Below are 19106 nucleotides of genomic sequence, written 5' to 3' on the forward strand. Positions count from 1 at the left end.
ATTTATATGTTTCAATGCAGTGGAAATAAAGTTATCAGCTAATCCATTTCTGTTGCACTTCAGCACGCATTCAGGCTTTTACCTCCCTTTCAAAGCTATTGAGTTTTCTTCTTTCTTTGAAAAGGATGTCTTTCTAGATGGTCTTGAGTTTGAATTGTGTTTTGCCAGTATGAAACCTGACCCGTGGTCACAATTGTCAAATGTGTTAGGTTTTGTCTGGTTATTTCTTCATCAGGTTTCTAAATAGAGTGAACTCTGTTGTTGCTTGACTCAGTTGTGCATAAAAGGTTTTGGTGGTCCACGTATAGAGGAGAAGGAAAGCTCAGATGGGTCACTCTGTGCGTGATGAGCATGAAACAGAGAACTCAGCCATTACAAAGATCCCATCATCTCGAATCCATGCTGATGATCTACCATCAGTTCACAGGGTTGGTATTCCTCCAAGACAAGATCTAGTGAAGGAATTTAAGCATACGGTCAAAGAGACACTCTTTGCAGATGACCCGTTGCGCAGTTTTAAGGACCAGCCCAGGTCAAAGAAGATGCTTCTTGGTATTCAGGCTGTGTTTCCTATAGTGGAGTGGGGAAGACAATATAATTACAAGAAATTCATTGGTGATTTTGTTGCTGGACTAACTATTGCTAGTCTTGCTATTCCACAGGTAGGAATTCAAAAAAAAAAAAATCGGTTCAAATTTTGTCTGAGGGAGTTTCTAACTTTAGTTTCTTCTTCAAATTAGGACATCGGATATTCAAAGTTAGCACATTTAGATCCTCAATATGGACTCTGTAAGCCACTTCCTTCTTACGCATTGATATTTTCTCCTAATGAGCGAGAAATGTTTACTAACCATGATTTCTGTTGAAGCAACGTTTTTGTTTTACCTGCATGTCTGATCTTTATCCTTCATTGTCTGATTCTCAAACAGACAGCAGTTTTGTCCCACCATTGATTTACTCTCTTCTGGGAAGCTCCAGAGATATTGCTATTGGACCAGTGGCTGTGATATCTCTTCTGCTGGGTTCCTTGCTACAAAAAGAGATTGATCCTGTTCGTAATCCAGTCGAGTATCGTCGCCTGGCTTTCACTGCTACATTCTTTGCTGGTGTAACTCAAGCAGCACTTGGATTTTTCAGGTGATTTTATCACACCTATTTTAGCACTTCTATCACATTTATATTTGCGGCTTGATTATTTTAAATGCTCTTTCAGGCTAGGTTTTCTGGTTGATTTTCTATCCCATGCTGCCATAGTGGGGTTCATGGCTGGGGCTGCAGTTACAATTGCTCTGCAACAGCTGAAAGGTTTTCTTGGCATCAAGAGCTTCACTACCAAGACAGATATTGTTTCTGTTATGCGTTCAGTATGGCGCCCAGTACATCATGGGGTATGAAATCATTACAGACATTTTAACTTTTTATCTTAGTATGTTGTGGAAAACCAACTGTTGTGATCTGCTCTGTGTAGTGGAACTGGCAGACGATACTCATCGGAATAGCCTTCCTGTCATTCCTTCTGTTAACTAAGTATATTGTAAGAACCTTGTTTACATGATGCTATTTCCTTCCTTCTCTTCATCTGGTGGCTGGCTTACGCGATTTTGGTATGCTACCAGGCAAAAAGGAACAAGCGCTTATTCTGGGTGGCTGCTATATCACCTATAATATCAGTGGTTGTGTCCACCTTTTTCGTTTACATAACCCGAGCAGACAAGAGTAATGTGCAAATAGTGAGTATCCATCTCTCATTTAAGTTGCAGGACACACTTGTATGGTTCTTACTTGAAACAAATCATGCCTATAGTACCAAGATGCTATTTTTTTCTTTTTTCTTTCATGGAAGGTGGGCAAGATACAAAAGGGGATAAATAAATCCTCTGTCAATCAAATTTATTTCAGTGGAAGCTATGTTGGCAAAGGTTTCAAGATTGGTGTGGTAGCAGCTTTTATAGCACTAACGGTATGCCAGATCAGACTCAAATCATTCTTGTTTTTCTATTCTAACATCCTAAATTAAGAAATCAACCTCATGAATTTCCCAGGAAGCTATAGCAATAGGAAGAACATTTGCCGCAATGAAAGACTACAGTATAGATGGCAACAAAGAAATGGTGGCATTAGGGGTAATGAACATTGTTGGATCATTGACTTCCTGCTATGTTGCAACAGGTATGAAAATAAATTTTAATATGATTGAAAATTACATTACTGATTAATGTTGAAGAGTCGTTCTTACTTTTAGATCAATGCCTTCCTTTCCAGGTTCCTTTTCTCGGTCCTCAGTAAACTACATGGCTGGTTGCCAAACAGCTGTATCGAACATAGTGATGTCTATTGTGGTATTGTTGACACTAGAACTGATCACACCCCTCTTTCATTACACCCCAAATGCAGTTTTAGCAGCCATTATTATTTCCGCGGTGATTCCATTGATTGATTTCGATGCTGCATGGCTGATATGGAAAATTGACAAACTGGACTTTATTGCATGCTTGGGAGCCTTCCTTGGCGTTCTGTTTATATCTATTGAAATAGGGATTCTAATTGCAGTAAGCATCATAATCTTTTTATGCAAATCCACTTCATCACAAAACGTCTTACAAGTTAAGAACAGAATAAGGATTACATAATTTCTCGTGACCTTGTCATCAGGTCTCAATATCATTTGCGAAAATTCTTCTTCACGTTACTCGTCCACATACAGCATTACTTGGGAATATCCCTCAGACATCAATCTATAGGAACATTGAGCAATACCCAGATGCAACCAAAATTCCTGGTATTCTGATTACAAGAATTGATTCAGCAATCTACTTTTCTAACTCAAATTATATCAGAGAGAGGTAAGCATCCGGATTTTTTCTATTTTCTATTTTCTATTTTCTATTTTAATTTTCCTCTGATCCAGAAAGGCTTACAAGCTGCTGAATGTTTTGTAGGATACTAAGATGGTTATCTGATGAAGAAGAGAAAGTACAGGGGATAGGTCAACAGAGGATCCAGTTCTTGATCATAGAAATGTCACGTAAGAGTTTCTTCTAGGAGACTGATATCCATGCCTTTCGAGGGGTATTCCTGGGACCTGTTCTGATGTTTGGATTGTTGTTTTCAGCTGTTATTGACATTGACACCAGTGGTATCCATGCCATGGAAGAGCTTTATAAAAGCCTCCAAAAACGACAAGTGCAGGTTTGCAATTTCATAAAGTTTGTTCATTAGTTCAATAAAATTTTCTATTCTAAGACATCAAAGTGAAATTAGATTAGTAGATAACTAAGGTTGGGATTGTCATATTATATTAGCCTTAAGTCATGTAAAAAATAAGTTCCAGAAGCACTTTATGAAAAAAATTAATGAAAGAATAATGGAAATTAGTACCCTCGTGCACTTAAGCTATCATCGTCATCTCAGTCCTTGTCTGATATATTGAGCTGGCTTTCTTGAAGTTGGGATACATGGTATACTGTTCTGGAATTTCTCATTAGGAGACTTACTAGTACCACCATTTCTGGTATTACATGAAATTGACAGCATAACGGGTGTTACATTTTTCAATCAAGCTTTTATTTTTGGACAATTTACAGATCTATAAATATGTGCATGTGTACATGAATACATGAACACAAAAATACATGCAGGCATATATATATTATTTATTTACTTATTTATATGTATGTATGTATATATATATATATTATTTATATTTATATTTATATTTATATTTATATTTATATTTATATTTATATTTATATTTATATTTATATTTATATTTATATTTATATTTATATTTATATTTATATTTATATATATGTATACATATATATGTGTGTGTATGTATGTATTTATGTACATGAGAGACAGAGAGAGAGTTGCCTTATGCTGGAGGTTTAAGATCACTCTCCAGAAAGAAAGAGTTTCCCCTACCTAATTGTGTCACTTCAACCATGGTTCTCCTGGAAATGCCTTGAGTTATTTAAATGTCCAACAGATATTCTGTAAGGGTATGTTTCTCAAGATGATTAGTACTTAGATAAGTGCCACTAGCCTTGCCTTTCCAGCAATGGTCAGACCAATAGTATGTGATAGTTTGATATGCTTACCATCTAGTTTGCTACAGATTTTTGTCATTTTAAATGTCAAAAGAGTGTTACATAGTACATTTTTTAGTCAAAATAATACCAAAAGCAATCTGAAATGCGAAATTCTAACCAAAACATGTTAGCAAAATGGGTCATGATCATGATGGTCTGTAGGTTTTTTCCTCTGTTGAATGACAAGGTTATGATCTTTACTTGAATATATGATACATGTTAGCATTTTTCAGTTATGCATAATCATTATTGTTTATGTCCATGTATTTATTTATGTTCTGTGTAGATATATATATTTTTTTGTAAGTTCCAAGTTGTTAGATCACATCGTGTAACAAAATCCAGAAATAGAGAACCAGAAATGTAAGCATTATTTACAATGGTAAAACTATTTTGTACCTTCTGAACCACATAATGAACAAAATTATCCAAAGATCTGAAGCTATGCCTATGAATCTTTTAGAATTTACGTCACTGATAGTGTAAATTGCATTTTTATTCATAAACTGAAATTCCCAGAACATGCACGCTAGCCTCAGGACCAGCTTTTATCTTCTCATTCCAAACATGTAGCACTGTAACATCAGAGGGTAAGACCCCAATTTTGTCTTTTACCATGTGACGATAGAGTCCAATTTTAGATGGATCTGAAAATTTCCTCCTTAACTAGAAGCAATTGTATATCTCACATAATTTGTTTTGACCGAGTCCTGATCTTTCCATCACAACAAGCTGGAAAGAATTTCCAGCCAACATATGGATCACATTGTGCTACTGAATGAAAGTATCTATCTGTCTAGAATCTAGATCACTAAAAAAGTGACTCTTTAAACAATAAAATTGTCATGTAATATGCTGTATTTGATGCCATTATTAAGATTACTTTCTCATATTTCTTTTGGAACCAAGCTGTAAGTAAAAGGATTTCCTTGGCTTTTGTTATCATCTTCCCAGTATCTATTATCTTTTGCAATGCACTAGATTGAATTCCATCAATGTTTTGTTTTCATTTTTCCAAATGGAAGGTTCACCGAAGTATTTTTAGTTATCACTAATTTTACCACTTCTTTACTTGAAGGGGTCTCAAATTTGAAAAAATACAGTGCTGTAAAATTAATACGTGTGCTTTTTCCGATCGAGATATTGTGAATGTTCAATATAACAGCCTTTTCTCAGTTAACCTTGCTGAAGATATTTTAGAGGTGACCAACTAAGAAAACCAAACAATCACGCTCTCATACTCTGTCCCTAGAGTATTCATGTCGACACCATCACATAACATTTGAAAATATTTAAAGGAACCAAGTGAATGAACCGCTTCAGATTTGTGTGCATGTGCTTGTATATGAAGATTCTAAAACTTTGTGTTCCTATGTGTATTTGCAATTCAATAGTCCGTACGATGATGTGGGTGAAAAGTTTAGAATGCTAAAATACCTCTGGGAAACCCACAAGGGCTTTGCTCATCTGGTAGGGGAGACTTGTCAATGTCACCAAGTTGACCGGAGGTCACAAGCTCGAAACCCATGGGTGGCGTTCCTTGCCACAAGATCGAAGCTAGGTGTACTCCCTGGTGGGCAAGGGGGACGAGGGGACATAATTCAGGTCTGATCATAGAAGAGAATCTCCTCAAGGGAACCAGCCTGGGTTTCCCTTGCGTTATCCAAAAAAAAAAAGACACTCCTCTAGGAAACCATGATACCTTTTTTGCCATTAATGTCTCTATAATCGATGTGAATTAAGTTTCTATCCAGAAATGGGTTCACATCATTACTTTGATCATCCTATACTGAAGCACTAACAAAATTAAGTGAATGGTGTGTGTGTAGTTAGATTATCAATCGATCAGCTAGCTGTTTGTCTATGGAGAATTAATGGCATGAGAGATGACATTCATCATGTAGAGTTTAACCCATTAATTAATGTAAAAAATCTTTGCCTTTGCAGCTTATACTTGCTAACCCGGGGCATAAAGTGATCGAAAAACTCCATGAATCCAAGCTCATTGAAATGATTGGTGATGACAAGATCTTCCTTAGTGTTGAAGAAGCCGTGCAGACCTGTTCATCAAAGGTCAAGTTTGAGGTTTAGGTCATGACATGCATGTGTTCTGTGTGTGTGTGCTCGTGTTTTTTTTTTTCAACAGATACATACCTTTACTAATGAGGAGTCTGAATGCCAAGGACTCTCATCAAGAAGACCATGCTGTCCTTGAGAAGAATGTACCAAAAGAGAAGCTCCTTGAGTTTTGTAAAGCTGCAATCTACATGGGGATCAGCAAGTTGCATAGAAATTAAAGCATTTTATACAATAGAAAAGCAACGAGTTGGTAATGCATTGAAATGTTGGATGAGTGTTTATAGCACTTCTACATGTGATGGTAGCATGCACTAGTGGAATAAAAGCAATTGTTTTTTATAAGATTGGTCCATTGTTTTCAGCTGAGTTGTAACTGCATACATGAAGAGAAAGAGGATGCATGAGATAAGGATGAATTAAAGGCATCCACTAAAGGCAACAACAACAAAAAACAAAAGATGCGTGACAACCTTCTCAATAGAGAAAAGGGGCCATGTTAGGAACTATTTGGATTCAAAACTGGCCAAAATGCGTCCTATCGTTTGTTCTTGCATGGGTTTCACTTCCTTGGTTTGCAAGAGTGAACTGTTAGGTGTAAGAAGGGTGGGGAGAGAGAATTCAAATATGAAACGTGGGTTGTTTTCCTTCTTTTTGAAAAAAGTTGGTTTTGATGACGTGGAATAGTCTCATATTGATGGTGTTTGAGTTTGTTGTGGGCTTTATAACCCACATGTAAACTCTTACACTTGTTCTTGAGAACAAGAGGTTGAGATAACTACTACACACGTGTGCGCGCTCACCTACCGTGCCGAGCCAAGCTCGGGTTCGGGTTCAGGTAATTGGCCTTTTAGGGCCATATCCAATCAAGACCAAAGTATCTTTGTGCTCAAAGTTTCTTGAATTTTCTGCAACATCGGTTCGTAGAGGTTGTTTTTGAAGGACGATCCATCAGAGTGCACCGTTCTAATCGTCAAGGTTATTGTATCCTGGGGGAAGGACGCCGGACCATGTTTGCATTGTATGTAGGGGTGAATCTTTTCTAAGGGGAGTACTTTCGTACGCCTTAGCCTTTTACACAGTATTGACATGTTTATGTTGTTTTTATTATGTTTTTTGCATCTGTTTGTTCATATGCTGCTGTCTAGATTTTGGTCTGATGCGAAAACCGCCATGCTTGCTCCCGGTTATTGTTTCGATCGACTGTCAATCATGGTTTCAATATTGCTGCATTTCCTGCTTTATGTCATGATGTTGATTGTGAAACTGCGCGATCCGAAAAAACGATCTAACATGAACTCCCTAGGGACAAGGGGTAGGCCCACGGAGTTTTAGGTTGCCAGAACAGTGATAGTAAGTATGGCAGGCAGAGCCAGTGAGACGGCTAGGTATATGATGGGATGGGTTTTTTTCATGTAAATACAAAAAAAAAAACTATAATAATAATAAGAAGAAGAAAAATGTTGTCTTTTAGAGCTAAAGGTTTGGTATAATATGGAGACGGCTAGGATATGAAGGCTTTGAACCTCACCTAGGACATGGCATTGGATATAAATGATTGGAGGAGAAGGATTCATATGGAGGACCCAAAGTGATTTTCTTTTTTGGTTCATATCGCCGACCCCAATTGTTTTGGGATGAAGGGGTAGTTGTTGTTGTTGTTGTTGTTGTAGTAGGTGGGAGTGGTTTGAGAGTAGATATGGTATCCAGGGCTTTCTTGAACAGAACCATCCAAGGAACGCCAGATGCCATTTGGGCTGCGTTTGATTAGTGGGAGACACCCATGCAGGACAAATCTTCCTGTACAGTTTTGTCTGACCCCCTTAGAGTCTGACTCTTGCATCCCCCAAAAGTGAGACCAAGTTACACTTACGTCTCATTTTTCATGAAAGGCAAGCATCTCCTCGAGGTGCATGAAGCCAACATTGTTGGGATGCAACAATCCCTGAAGACTGTTGCATTCCATCAATCAAACGCTACCTTTATTGTCAAGATGAGTGGCACCCAGAAATTGACTAGCCCTCATGTGGATGGGCCCTCACAAATCATCCACTCTTTCGATAATGTCCTATAGGTCTTTTTAGATTTTCATAAAGGCAAACTGGAGTTAGGCAGACTGCTACCAGTGCAACAACAACTAAGGATTTTCATAAACAAGTACAAATCAGATATGGTTTCCGAACGAAACCAGATTGGGTCAGATATGGGATAAAATCCAATCCATTGACCAAACAAGAATGGTAAAAGCAACGTAATGAAACTATGTAAATTGAAACAATGACTTGGATCAATGCCCATGAGAAAAATCATGCAAAAGTCCACCCAATAACATCAATGCTAGAATTCATTTAGAGAAGGGAACACCAAACACAAGAAAAGGAAAATGGCATAAGCATGCAACCAAGATAAAACCAACGGGGGCTCCGAGTGGTTGGTAGGAGCTGTCAGTGCACGTCTCCCGGTGGTGGGACGTTGCAGGTTCAAAACTCCAATGATACGTTGAATAATAACTGGGGGGGTCTGCCTAACCCCAGCTTGCCTTTCAAAAAAAAAAAGAATGCAATCAGGATAAAACCAATGAGTGTCTTTTACGGCAAGACCTTCCTAGAAATGTAGTGTTCTCCTTAAAGAAGTAGAAGGTGGATTCGATGTGATTGCTTTCAGCGTGCCATGTACCCTTAACAGAAAGAGAACATCATATTTTCAAAATACCATTTATTTAGAAAACATAACGGTTGTATCAGTATATTAATGTGATAAAAATGTTTTCGCATAGTTTTTTTTATATTTTTAATTCATTTATATTCTGGGACATATTTTATATTTTCCAGTATACCAATATTTTTATAGATTTTTCCAAGAAAAACTTGATTTTTCATAATATTGCAAGGTTATTCCGTGCTAATTTTTTCATGAGAACAAGATTTCTGACTGTGGTAAACGTTTCTTTCAAAAGCTCTCAAACTGTTGGTTATTAGGTTTCAAGACACTGACATTATTTTCTTGAAAAAAAAAACCTTCATTGGAGAACCTAAGCATGGGATGGCAGCAGGGCTGCCCCTACTGCAAAAGATTTGGAAAATGTGCAGCATAGCTTTACATATATGCACACCATTTGATAACTCAGTTTAACAGTATGGCCGCCAAATTATTTAATTTTGCATAAGACTGAACGCTAAAAGGAAAACATGTGCTGTCCCAACAGCATTGTTCTTGCTGCTATAATAGAAGCATGCATAAGTATGCTTATCTTTCATGGGAATCATCCAGGATGGAGAAAATATTTTATAGAGGAAGCCAACTGATTGTTGATATTTTCCACGGCCACACTTGCCTCGCATCGAATAAAGTTTGCCAGCATGGAGCCTTCTTCCACGGGCAAAATTCTTGAGAGCCATTTTCTGCACATCTTTTAGTTGAATTATGTGAGGCCTAGCCCAAAAGGGCTCCGCCATCTGGTAGGGGTGACTTTTGAATGTCACCAAGTTGACGGGATGTCACGAGTTAGAAACCCATAGATGGCATCCCTTGCCGCAACGTTAAAGCTGAGTGTACTGACTGGTGGGCAGGAGGGACCTCAAGGGTTTAACCAACTAGCGGCCAGCCAATGTACGGTGGATGGTGGGGGGGTCACTTGGAATTTCCAAAATAAATTGTGAGGACCACAAAAACAACACCATTTTTGCAGTAACGGCACTATTTTTCCACGTCACACACAAATGCCTCGTATAGCAGATACATACAGGGAAGCCACTGCAGATCAGCGACCCTGTTCTAGTCTCTTATGGCACGTTTGATTGCAGTGGGTCTCCTTGCTGGAGGACAGATCTGGCATGAGGCCTGAACCGACTCTCAAGCAAACGAGAGATCTGAGATTCCTACAGATTCAGGGATTTGAGATCCTAGGATCTCAGATCCTTAGGATCCTTGATTGCCTTGATCTGAGATCCCAAGTAATCAAACGCACCCTTACTAAATCTCTGCATTGCCTCCAATGCCTGACATGAGATAACCTTCTAATGCGTGCAATAGCAAATTACTACCCTCTTATGAAAATTTGCTGTAAGATGGGCGTTCTTTACAGGTCAGGCACAAGCGTTGTGAATATATATGCAACAAGGGTAATTACGGAAAATGTTTATCCCAGTAGAAATGCCATATGAGCAGACCTTAGACTGGCACTCCTCTAACACTATATTTGAAATCGGAATCAAGAAACCAACCTCTTTCCACCAACGAAAAACCATCATATCAATTGAAGAGAGTCATTGAAACCTCTGTATGCTTGGTTGGCCTAATCAGGATGTGATGAACAATATATTGCTAAGAGATGACAGATCAATTCTGCATCTACAGATCCACAGACACATTAGTACCACTTTTCGCATTGGGATGCTTATTATTGGATACAATCAAATGCTTGATTTAAGAGAACATTATAAATACAAGCTCATCTGAATTTTCATAAAATCGAACATAATTACTCGAGCAGGTATTCCACCCACAAAATAATAAACAAGAAAGCAATGAACAAAGGCTGCATGCATGTCCTAGTTTCACTTCAAAATCTTCCTTATGTCCTCAATCAGCTGTGCCCGGCTTGATGGTTCAACCTATAATTTTTTAATGAGAAAGAACAAGAAAATCAGAAAGTGATTTGTGTGTATGTGCATGCATGCATGCATGCATGCACATATGTATGTATATATGTATGTATATGCATGTCAACAAGTATATATACCTTTGACAAATTTAAGGATAACTCGGTGGTTTTGATGCATTAATTGTGACCAGCATGGGCATGTTAGTCATTTTATAAAGATAACACAATACAAAATATTGTGCAGTTTCAAAGTACAACCAATGAAAAATGTGTCATTTAACTTCTACAAAGTTACTAAAATGCTCATGGTGCTGAAAACTAATGCATCAAAACAACTAAGCCATTTTTAAAATCTTTTAAGGGTACAAGTTTGTGGCGAACTTTGTGTTGCTTTATAAGAAACATAAAAAGATATGAAAGCCCTTTCGGTCATAGTAACATTTAAGATTTCTTTTTTTGAATACAAGTCTTATGTTTTTATGTTCTTTCTAGAACGTAACATGCACGATAGACACGGTGATCCCCTAAAACATGGAAAAAAATGAACTCTCGTGGTTTTTACTCCGCATTTTCTCTATGTTTTTGTTTCTTTTTAACTGTAGTTCTAGTCACCTTCTTCTCTCCAAAGTTTCTAGAAATCTAATTAATTTCTACTATTTTGATTCTATTAGGAAGGGTGTTAAGACCTCCCTGTATAATTATATCTATGAATCTGCATATGTAGTCCCAGTGCAAAGTTTCTCCCATTTCTTAAAACATAGCCATAGGTTCCCAGGTTTTGGAAACTAAAAAAGTATATATAGATGCATACAGCTTGACATTGTTGTAGGTTCGAATGGCACCGTAAGTCAAACTAACACTTATTTCCAGAAGTGCTTAAAATCTACAATGCATTTTGAGATAACACCATTAACATGAGACGTTAACCATGTTGAAACTACTGTATGGTTGGATATAAGATATTATCAGCACCCAATGGTTATGTTAACTTTGTTAGTTGAATCAACCTATGCCTTAAGAAATAGAGGTGCGTGCAAAACACACACACATGCACACCAATATCAACAATATAAATAGATTTGTGAGTACTAACCTTGTCAAGAAGCACAGCAAGGCATTGAGGCAGAGCTCTCAAGTTTGTCGTGGAGGCCCCAAGATTTGAAAATAGTGACAGCATTCTCCCAACTCTTAACTCCTGTAGGTGCTCCTCATAGTTTCTAGGATCATCTTTCCAAGAGAAAAAAGAAAAATCGTCCTCCCATCTGTTGCTTCCAGAGTCAGCAGGATTATGGTCCAGGAACCATTTCCTTATCATGGCAAGAGCTTCTCTCGAAGACAACTGCTCCCCAGCAGCATCCATAACAGATCTGACAAGGTACCCCTCTCCTACTCTCCTGTGTAGCCTTCTGTGGAAGAATGACCTTGAGCTTTCCCAGTTGACAACATCCATGGTAACTCCCTTAGCAGCCATCCTTACAGAAGTCTCATGTAATTCAGCAAATCGAATTGCAATTTGAGTATAGACAGGCAACAGCTGCTTTTCTCGGGATTTAATTTTCTGTTGCAGTGTTTCAATGCTTCCAGATGTTAAATCATTTGCCTTTTGAAGATTTTGCCTCAATGAGATTAGCACAGGGTCCAATCTACCCATGCATTCTAGCAGCTCTTTTGGTCGAAACTTGATTTCAATTATTCCTTCTGGTTCAAGTACGTTACCTTTGGCTGTTGTTTCAGCATACATTTCAATGTGGTCTGGGTTGATTCTGCTATCCACAACCACCCATGCTCCACCACGAAGCTCACCAGTCTTCGGAATATACACAAACACTGGCTGACGGTATGTCCGGAGATTCTCAACAATTGTGGATCCAGCCTGCAGAATTCCTTCAAAGAGATCCCTTTGTCCACCTGAGAAACCTCTCCAGTTAGCCATAATAAACAAAGGAAGCTCTTCTTTGTTGAAATCTAACAGGGCCTGAGCAGTTTTAGTAGCAGAATCAGGAAACCAAACTTGTCCTGCCTGAGGGACAACCCTTTCATGAGAATCAAGTTGACCAGGGTCTGCTGGGATCACTTGCAGCACAGTCTGTGTCTCAACAGCAATAATGCCGACAGGAATTCCACCAAGCCTTGCCCTACCTGTTATCACCGTCCTCGCCCAACCTTCCAATGTCTCCATGAAACTATCACGGTCAAAAATACCCCCCAGCCATCTTCCACTGCTGTCCTGAACACCACAAATAGCTGCTCTAGGGTCACAAGAAGTCTCTGGACAGTACTCAACTGGTCTTTCAATTGGGTCCAAAGAAGTCAAGACAGGAAGAGGCCCTCCTATAATGGCAGGGACATAGCTGAGCCACTTTAGAATGGCTGCAATACCTTCAAGGTCATCTGATACCGTCAGATGAACTACACCATTGGTTGCCATAACTTTTGGGCCTCCTAGTTGTATCTGAGAACTATATACCTCCCGACCCAGCAGTTTATTTAGGGTTGAAAATCCAGTTAGAATTATGGGAGAATCAAGCCTCTGGATACACCGCATGCCTAACCGAGCAAGATAAGCACCAATGCCAACTGTACGACCAGTAACATATGTCAAGGTAAAGGTTTCACCATATGCTCTGGAAAAAGCACCAGCAATGGCACCACTACCTGATAAATTCTCAACTCCCAACCCATCTTCTTTTCCCACAATGGTGTCTATGACCCATCTTGTTTCACCACTGTCCAGCTTCAACTCATGCGCAATCACAGATGATCCAATTCTAGCATAGTCTTCTGGCCTTAAATAGATATACTGAAAACTACGCTCTGGACTTGCCTCATCAGACCATCCAACTTGAAAGCAAGCTTTTACCTCATCAGCAACCCCTATTCTGGCACCAGCGTTTGCAGCCAAATATATCAGAGGCAGTTTTTCCTTACAAGCTAGCTCTGTGACTGAAAGAAAGAAAGCGTCCTCCCTTGGTCCGAAAGATCCTGCTCTGAATGTCATATCATTTGCTACCACCAAGATGGTCCTTCCATTAGGAAACTCAGGAGTAGACATGTTCATTAACCAAGCTACCATGCCTACATCATTCTGAGCTGCAGGACGTTCAGCAGTTACCAAAGGAGTACGCCAGGTGCTTTTCTTGTCTTCAAATACAAGCTCAGTGACTTTGAGCAGGCTTTGACCCCTGGCAATAGCTTTTTCAGAAAGATGAGAGCTCCATAAACGTCTCAAAGCTGTTTCAAAAGCCTGCAAGAGTAAATGCAACCCTTCCAGTTAGGACAAAACCATCCATACAGGTTTTACTGGAAACAAATCCCTGAAAAGGGGGAAAAGATGGTTTTAGGCAAAAGGAGGGCACTTGCCAGAGGAAAATCGTAACAGTAAGTAGTATTGCTGTTCCTTGCTGAGAGACGTTTCCTATCGATGATTGCCAGTGGCAGATACTGTGCTGTAATTGGTGTACCATGCAGAGGAGAAACGGAAGAATAGACTGACTGATAAACCACTTCATGTTTTCTGGTATCCTCCGCTTCTCGGTATATCTGTAATATATCTATCCATTTGTTAGAACAAAAAGGAAAAGAAGAAAAGAGAAGTCATTATTTATACTCGCTTAAGCTTTCAGACTATTTGCAAGTTGCTTACTGCATCCTGATATCTACTGGCAGTTATGAAATAATGATTTCTTAAATGAAATATGTGGAGAAATTATTACAAATAAAGCATCACAAAACTGATTCATGCAAAATATTGATAAAATAAGAACTTACATGGACAGCACAAGTATGACCTGTGACATTTGTAACAACAATTCTCCAAGCGCCACTAGAAACTCCAGCTTCAGCCAGTTGAAGTTTCACCTCCCACTCACAAACTGACAAAGGGTACATCCGTACACCAACACATTCAAATATAGCATATGCTAGATCTTCCAAAACTGCAGCAATTGCAGTTTGATTTTCCACATTTACATCACATATCCTGAAACCAAAAGATCAAATAGAAGAATACGATAAGGATCCCCTTTAACCTTGCAGAAAAAACATTAATTACCCTCAGAAACAGAACATTGGTTACCCTGATGGAGATGTTCCAGAGAAATCTGGAAGAAGATCAGACAACTTTTGTTCACGTAAGATGCAAAGATACATGTGAACATGACCAGATTTAGCTGTTTGATTATGCAAATGCAATTCTAACTCTTCCAAAGCTCCCATCAGTGATTTCAAAATACTGGTTGATGTGAAGGAAAAAGCTGTTTGTGGTAGATCTTTGCCCACATCCAATCCATGGACTACAGAGGAGCCAGAAGATGAAGAGGGTTGCCTAACTAGTGTCCGAAGAAACATCCTCTGGATAGATGGTTTGTCCGTCACAGTGTATAGATGCCATTGGCGATCTCGGGATGCTCTATACTGTGGTTTTTCATATCCTTTAAGCTTCTCCTGAAAAAGAAAAAATGTCTAATGTAAGGTAAAAATTGTCGGAAGAACATAAGGTGCAAAGGAAACATAGACTGACCAATTCAAGGAAGGTAGATAGAGGAGGTTCTAGGTGACGGAGTAGAGGCTCTTCTTCATAGTACTGTTTTTCAGAAGACCAGTGGAATGAGTGCCTCATGGGGGAACGCCCTTCATCCCTCTGTATGATGCAGCTCACGACATCCACACCGGCATCACGAAGACTAGACACTACAGTTTTCTCTCTCAGTGTCTTGGCTAGTTTTGTTATTCTTTCTTGGGCTTGATCTTCATCACCACTATACAAATCAAAGCACAATAAAGTGTAAGAGAGCCTGAAAGTGTAGATTCAAAAGTGCACAATGAGATCAGATCACAATCAAATTTTGCATATCCATGAAAACCTTCTGTTTCTTCTAGATGCACAAACCCATACTAGGTATTTCTAGGGAGAAACCATTGAAAATTGAAAACAGGAGGCCCTTCACAATTTTCACCTTCTTTAAATGAAATTCATCTTAGCAATTTCAAAATCAGACAAGCACAAAAGTGAAAGGAGCAATGGATGCAAACCTATCCTGAAGAAAACTCATCTGATTGTTCATGCCAACCAGTGCAACATGAAGCATATTTCCGCTGGTAGTCTCTGAAGATCCATTTAACAAAGTTTCACCATCAGTACCATAACATGAGCAATGAGCAGCTTCCTTCAATGCAGCAGTAATCACTGAAGTTAGAATTTGAAGTGATTTGATGATGACCATCACACCCCATCGTCTCTTCCCATTCTTGTCAAAATTAGGCAGAGCAGTCCTTGGTTCATTAGAATTATTCCTTATAAAGACTTGTTCACAAAATTCCCATGAAGCAATAAGGCCATGACGGTGCCACTGCATACGGATGCTTCCCTTCACAAGGTATGGCTGAGAACCAAAAAAGAAAGTCAGCAATATCCGGTGATGGCTTAGGCCTTACAACAACTGTGATTTGAGAGTAATGGATACCTGATAAAGTCTGCGAATATATGTCTCAACAACACGCCTTTGAAGAGTATGGTCACTGTGGTCGAACAATGCTACAAGGGCATCTTCCACAGCCAAAGGAGCACCTACCAGGTCTTCCATCCTTTCCTCAATTGCACTTTTCCTCCGCGGAGTAAAGATTTGCTCACCTTCCTCAGTGAACATTTCAAGCTCTGAAAGACTTCTAGCAATGCTTGTACGGAGCTCACTCAATTTGGTTTGTTCAAGCAGCTGACTTGATTTTAGTGCCAGCTGAAAAAATAAGATAAGAAAATTTCAGAGACAGAAAAGTACAAAAAGGGTAATAGTTTCCATTTGTTTTTCCAAGATTATTTCTCGCAACTTCGATTTTGGTAGAGTTTCCTCATTGTAACTACTTTGGTCAGATCATGCTAAACTTTGTGTACTCTCTATTTATATGATACACTATAGTTAGCCTGTAAAACTGACAAGAAGGCATCCACATAAATTCCCTGTCCGTCTGACTGGAATATGGAAGCTAGAAAAAGACAACCATATAAGTCTTGCTTTTGTTTGATTTTCTATAATACTGTCAATAAATAAAAAACTCCTAACATCTTCTAGGGATCATAAAAGAAGGAAAGTCAAGAGCATATGATGAACTACATTTACACAATAATACAAAGCAGTTCTCTGTTTGAGATGAAGTTGAGGTATGACCTCAGAGTAGCTTGTGTGACTGAGTGATGAGAAGCGAATTAGTTTATCCCTGTAGGCAGCAGGATTAGGGTAAACTAGTGCTTCCATGAGACGAAGAATCAACTTATTTTTGCTTCGCACGCCCTGCAATGTGCACATCAATATATTGAATTCCATGTTAGAAAGTAATATATCCTTTAGGATCCCTTTCCCTGATTAAAGGGCATTAGAAGTGGTACAACCATTGGAAAAGAACTGGTGTGAAAGGAAAGTGGTAAATGGAAATAGACAAAGGGTTCAGTAATCCCAAACATACCTGATGAGAAAGGACCATGTCCACAACTTTCAAGAGGTCCTTCTTGTATTGTAGACGAAGTCGTTCAATGACATCAGCCTGCAAAAAAGTGTTTGCAATGAGATTTCAGAAGTTCCATTGCTTTATTGATTCAAAACAGTCACCTATATCGTTCAAGGTACTTTCTCGGTGAGGGTATTTCTCAGAGATTTTCAAAAGTTGGAAAATCCCGAGAAAATCTCAGGAGTTTTAAAAATACAAAAAATATGAAAAATAATAGGTATTCTTGGAAAAATATAAGAAAACAAAAAGAATCCAAAAAATACAAAAATTTGGCTTAAAATATATAAAATAAGATTTTTTCGTAATACCACTTTAATATCATGATATTATCGCAATAATATCATGATATTTTGCCGATTGGATGACCTGGATTTGCCGATAATATTGTGATATTCTCAAAATATCGGTGATATTGGTGACACTGATCAAAATAAGGATGACATGCAAATATTACAAACATGTACGACTAAGAAAGTGATAACAAGCACAAGCTAACCAAAAAATAGCAATGGACCAGGGGAGCACATTAACATGCATCACCTATATACCTACTCTGCAACACAAAATTAGCTCCTATCATCCATAATTTGGCACTAACTTCTTATTTATTGTATTTACCATACTCAAAATAATATATGAAAATTACATACAATCATGTTGCCACTCTTAACCTCACTGCTCGTAGGTCTATCTATGGACCAGCAATATATCTTCTTTGACAAAGTACAGGAAGTACCATTGTCCATTTCTCATGTATCATCTTCCTTCAGATGAGATTTACTGTTTCCAACTTTCTATCTATTAAAGGTGTTCACACCATTTCCATTCACTTTCATGCCAGTCTCTGCTCGAGTACGTAATGTAGTTCCTGGATCAAATTTTCTAAAACTCCCAAATGCTCCAAAACGTTTTTTGTTGACTCCAGCACTAAATTTGTTGATTGCCTCCTCTATTCCAATTTAGACGCATAGACCAAAAGTTGCATCTGGAGTACCATGCACAATACTAAAATTAAATTTGTTTTTTATTACTCATAAAAATTGGCACTATGTTCCACACTTGACTACCCCACAAAAGTATGCTTCAACTTCTCCACTACTCTCGTATCTTCCTTCTTAAATCAGACATAAGAGTTACCCAAATCCCAATTTTGTGAAGTGGCTAATAATGATAATAACCAAGCAATGTAAGAACTCACACTCATCCTAACTAGACTGAATTGTTTATGTTGTTGAGCATCAATTACACCACTAAATAATATCAGGTATATATATCAATTTACCATTCAACAATCAAACAAGTATGATATTAATGATGAGTGTTAAATAATGTATCATAACAACTAGGATTTTTTACCTTTTATTTTAGTTTATTTTAGTTTAGTTTGTATAGGATTTTTTTATCCCTTTTTAGTTTAAATTTAGTTTGTATTGGACTAGTCAAATACAAAGAGCCGTTGGGAGCCCAACGACTCTCTCCTCTAAACCCTCTTTTGTGTATAAATATGGGGTATTGCCTCCTCTCATTTTAGTGTATTTTAGAGTGGATTACAATCAATAAAATCTCTATTTTTTCCTCTTGTTCTTGAATACCCATTTAGTGGGCATTTGTGTATGAACCTTTCTTGGTTCTTTTAAGTATTCATTTCGGTACTTTTGTTGGAACTCTTTGAGTATCCATTGTTGGTGATCTAGTGAACATCCTTGAAGGAGCTCATCTTCTTACAATGAGAACTCAAGTGATCAAGACATCCAGAATTATAGTGACTTTGAAGACCAGTTGCATATATTTCATTTGAAATTCAACACTGATCCATTCAAACATGATTATGGATGATG

General features: G+C 38.2%; 2 protein-coding genes across 5 annotated transcripts in view; one reads left to right on the top strand and one right to left on the bottom strand.

Moving 5' to 3' along the window:
* Positions 1 to 254: 254 nt before the first annotated feature.
* On the top strand, positions 255 to 6531 carry LOC149816652 (sulfate transporter 1.3-like). Its single transcript, XM_089987140.1, has 13 exons — positions 255 to 662; positions 741 to 789; positions 930 to 1137; positions 1214 to 1388; positions 1469 to 1534; positions 1617 to 1730; positions 1844 to 1960; positions 2043 to 2169; positions 2263 to 2549; positions 2653 to 2843; positions 2940 to 3025; positions 3113 to 3189; positions 6039 to 6531. The coding sequence occupies exons 1-13, from the start codon at positions 327 to 329 to the stop codon at positions 6180 to 6182; spliced, it is 1977 nt and encodes a 658-aa protein (XP_089843266.1). The 5' UTR covers positions 255 to 326; the 3' UTR covers positions 6183 to 6531.
* Positions 6532 to 10566: 4035 nt separating this feature from the next.
* Positions 10567 to 19106, bottom strand: part of LOC149816653 (acetyl-CoA carboxylase 1-like) — a 40798-nt gene continuing 32258 nt past the window's right edge. For all 4 annotated transcript variants that reach the window (XM_089986576.1, XM_089986577.1, XM_089986574.1 and 1 more), the window contains 10 exons: positions 17227 to 17304; positions 16932 to 17054; positions 16233 to 16502; positions 15802 to 16151; positions 15290 to 15527; positions 14846 to 15213; positions 14539 to 14749; positions 14131 to 14310; positions 11864 to 14014; positions 10567 to 10780 (listed from right to left, as the gene is read on the bottom strand). In XM_089986576.1, the coding sequence (XP_089842702.1) occupies positions 10724 to 10780; positions 11864 to 14014; positions 14131 to 14310; positions 14539 to 14749; positions 14846 to 15213; positions 15290 to 15527; positions 15802 to 16151; positions 16233 to 16502; positions 16932 to 17054; positions 17227 to 17304 (4026 nt within the window). In that variant the 3' untranslated portion in view covers positions 10567 to 10723. The remainder of the gene's footprint in view (positions 10781 to 11863; positions 14015 to 14130; positions 14311 to 14538; positions 14750 to 14845; positions 15214 to 15289; positions 15528 to 15801; positions 16152 to 16232; positions 16503 to 16931; positions 17055 to 17226; positions 17305 to 19106) is intronic.

This window comes from Nuphar pumila, chromosome 14 (assembly GCF_984573655.1).
Source record: "Nuphar pumila chromosome 14, dmNupPumi1.hap1.1, whole genome shotgun sequence".
In the NCBI taxonomy this organism is placed as follows: domain Eukaryota; kingdom Viridiplantae; phylum Streptophyta; class Magnoliopsida; order Nymphaeales; family Nymphaeaceae; genus Nuphar; species Nuphar pumila.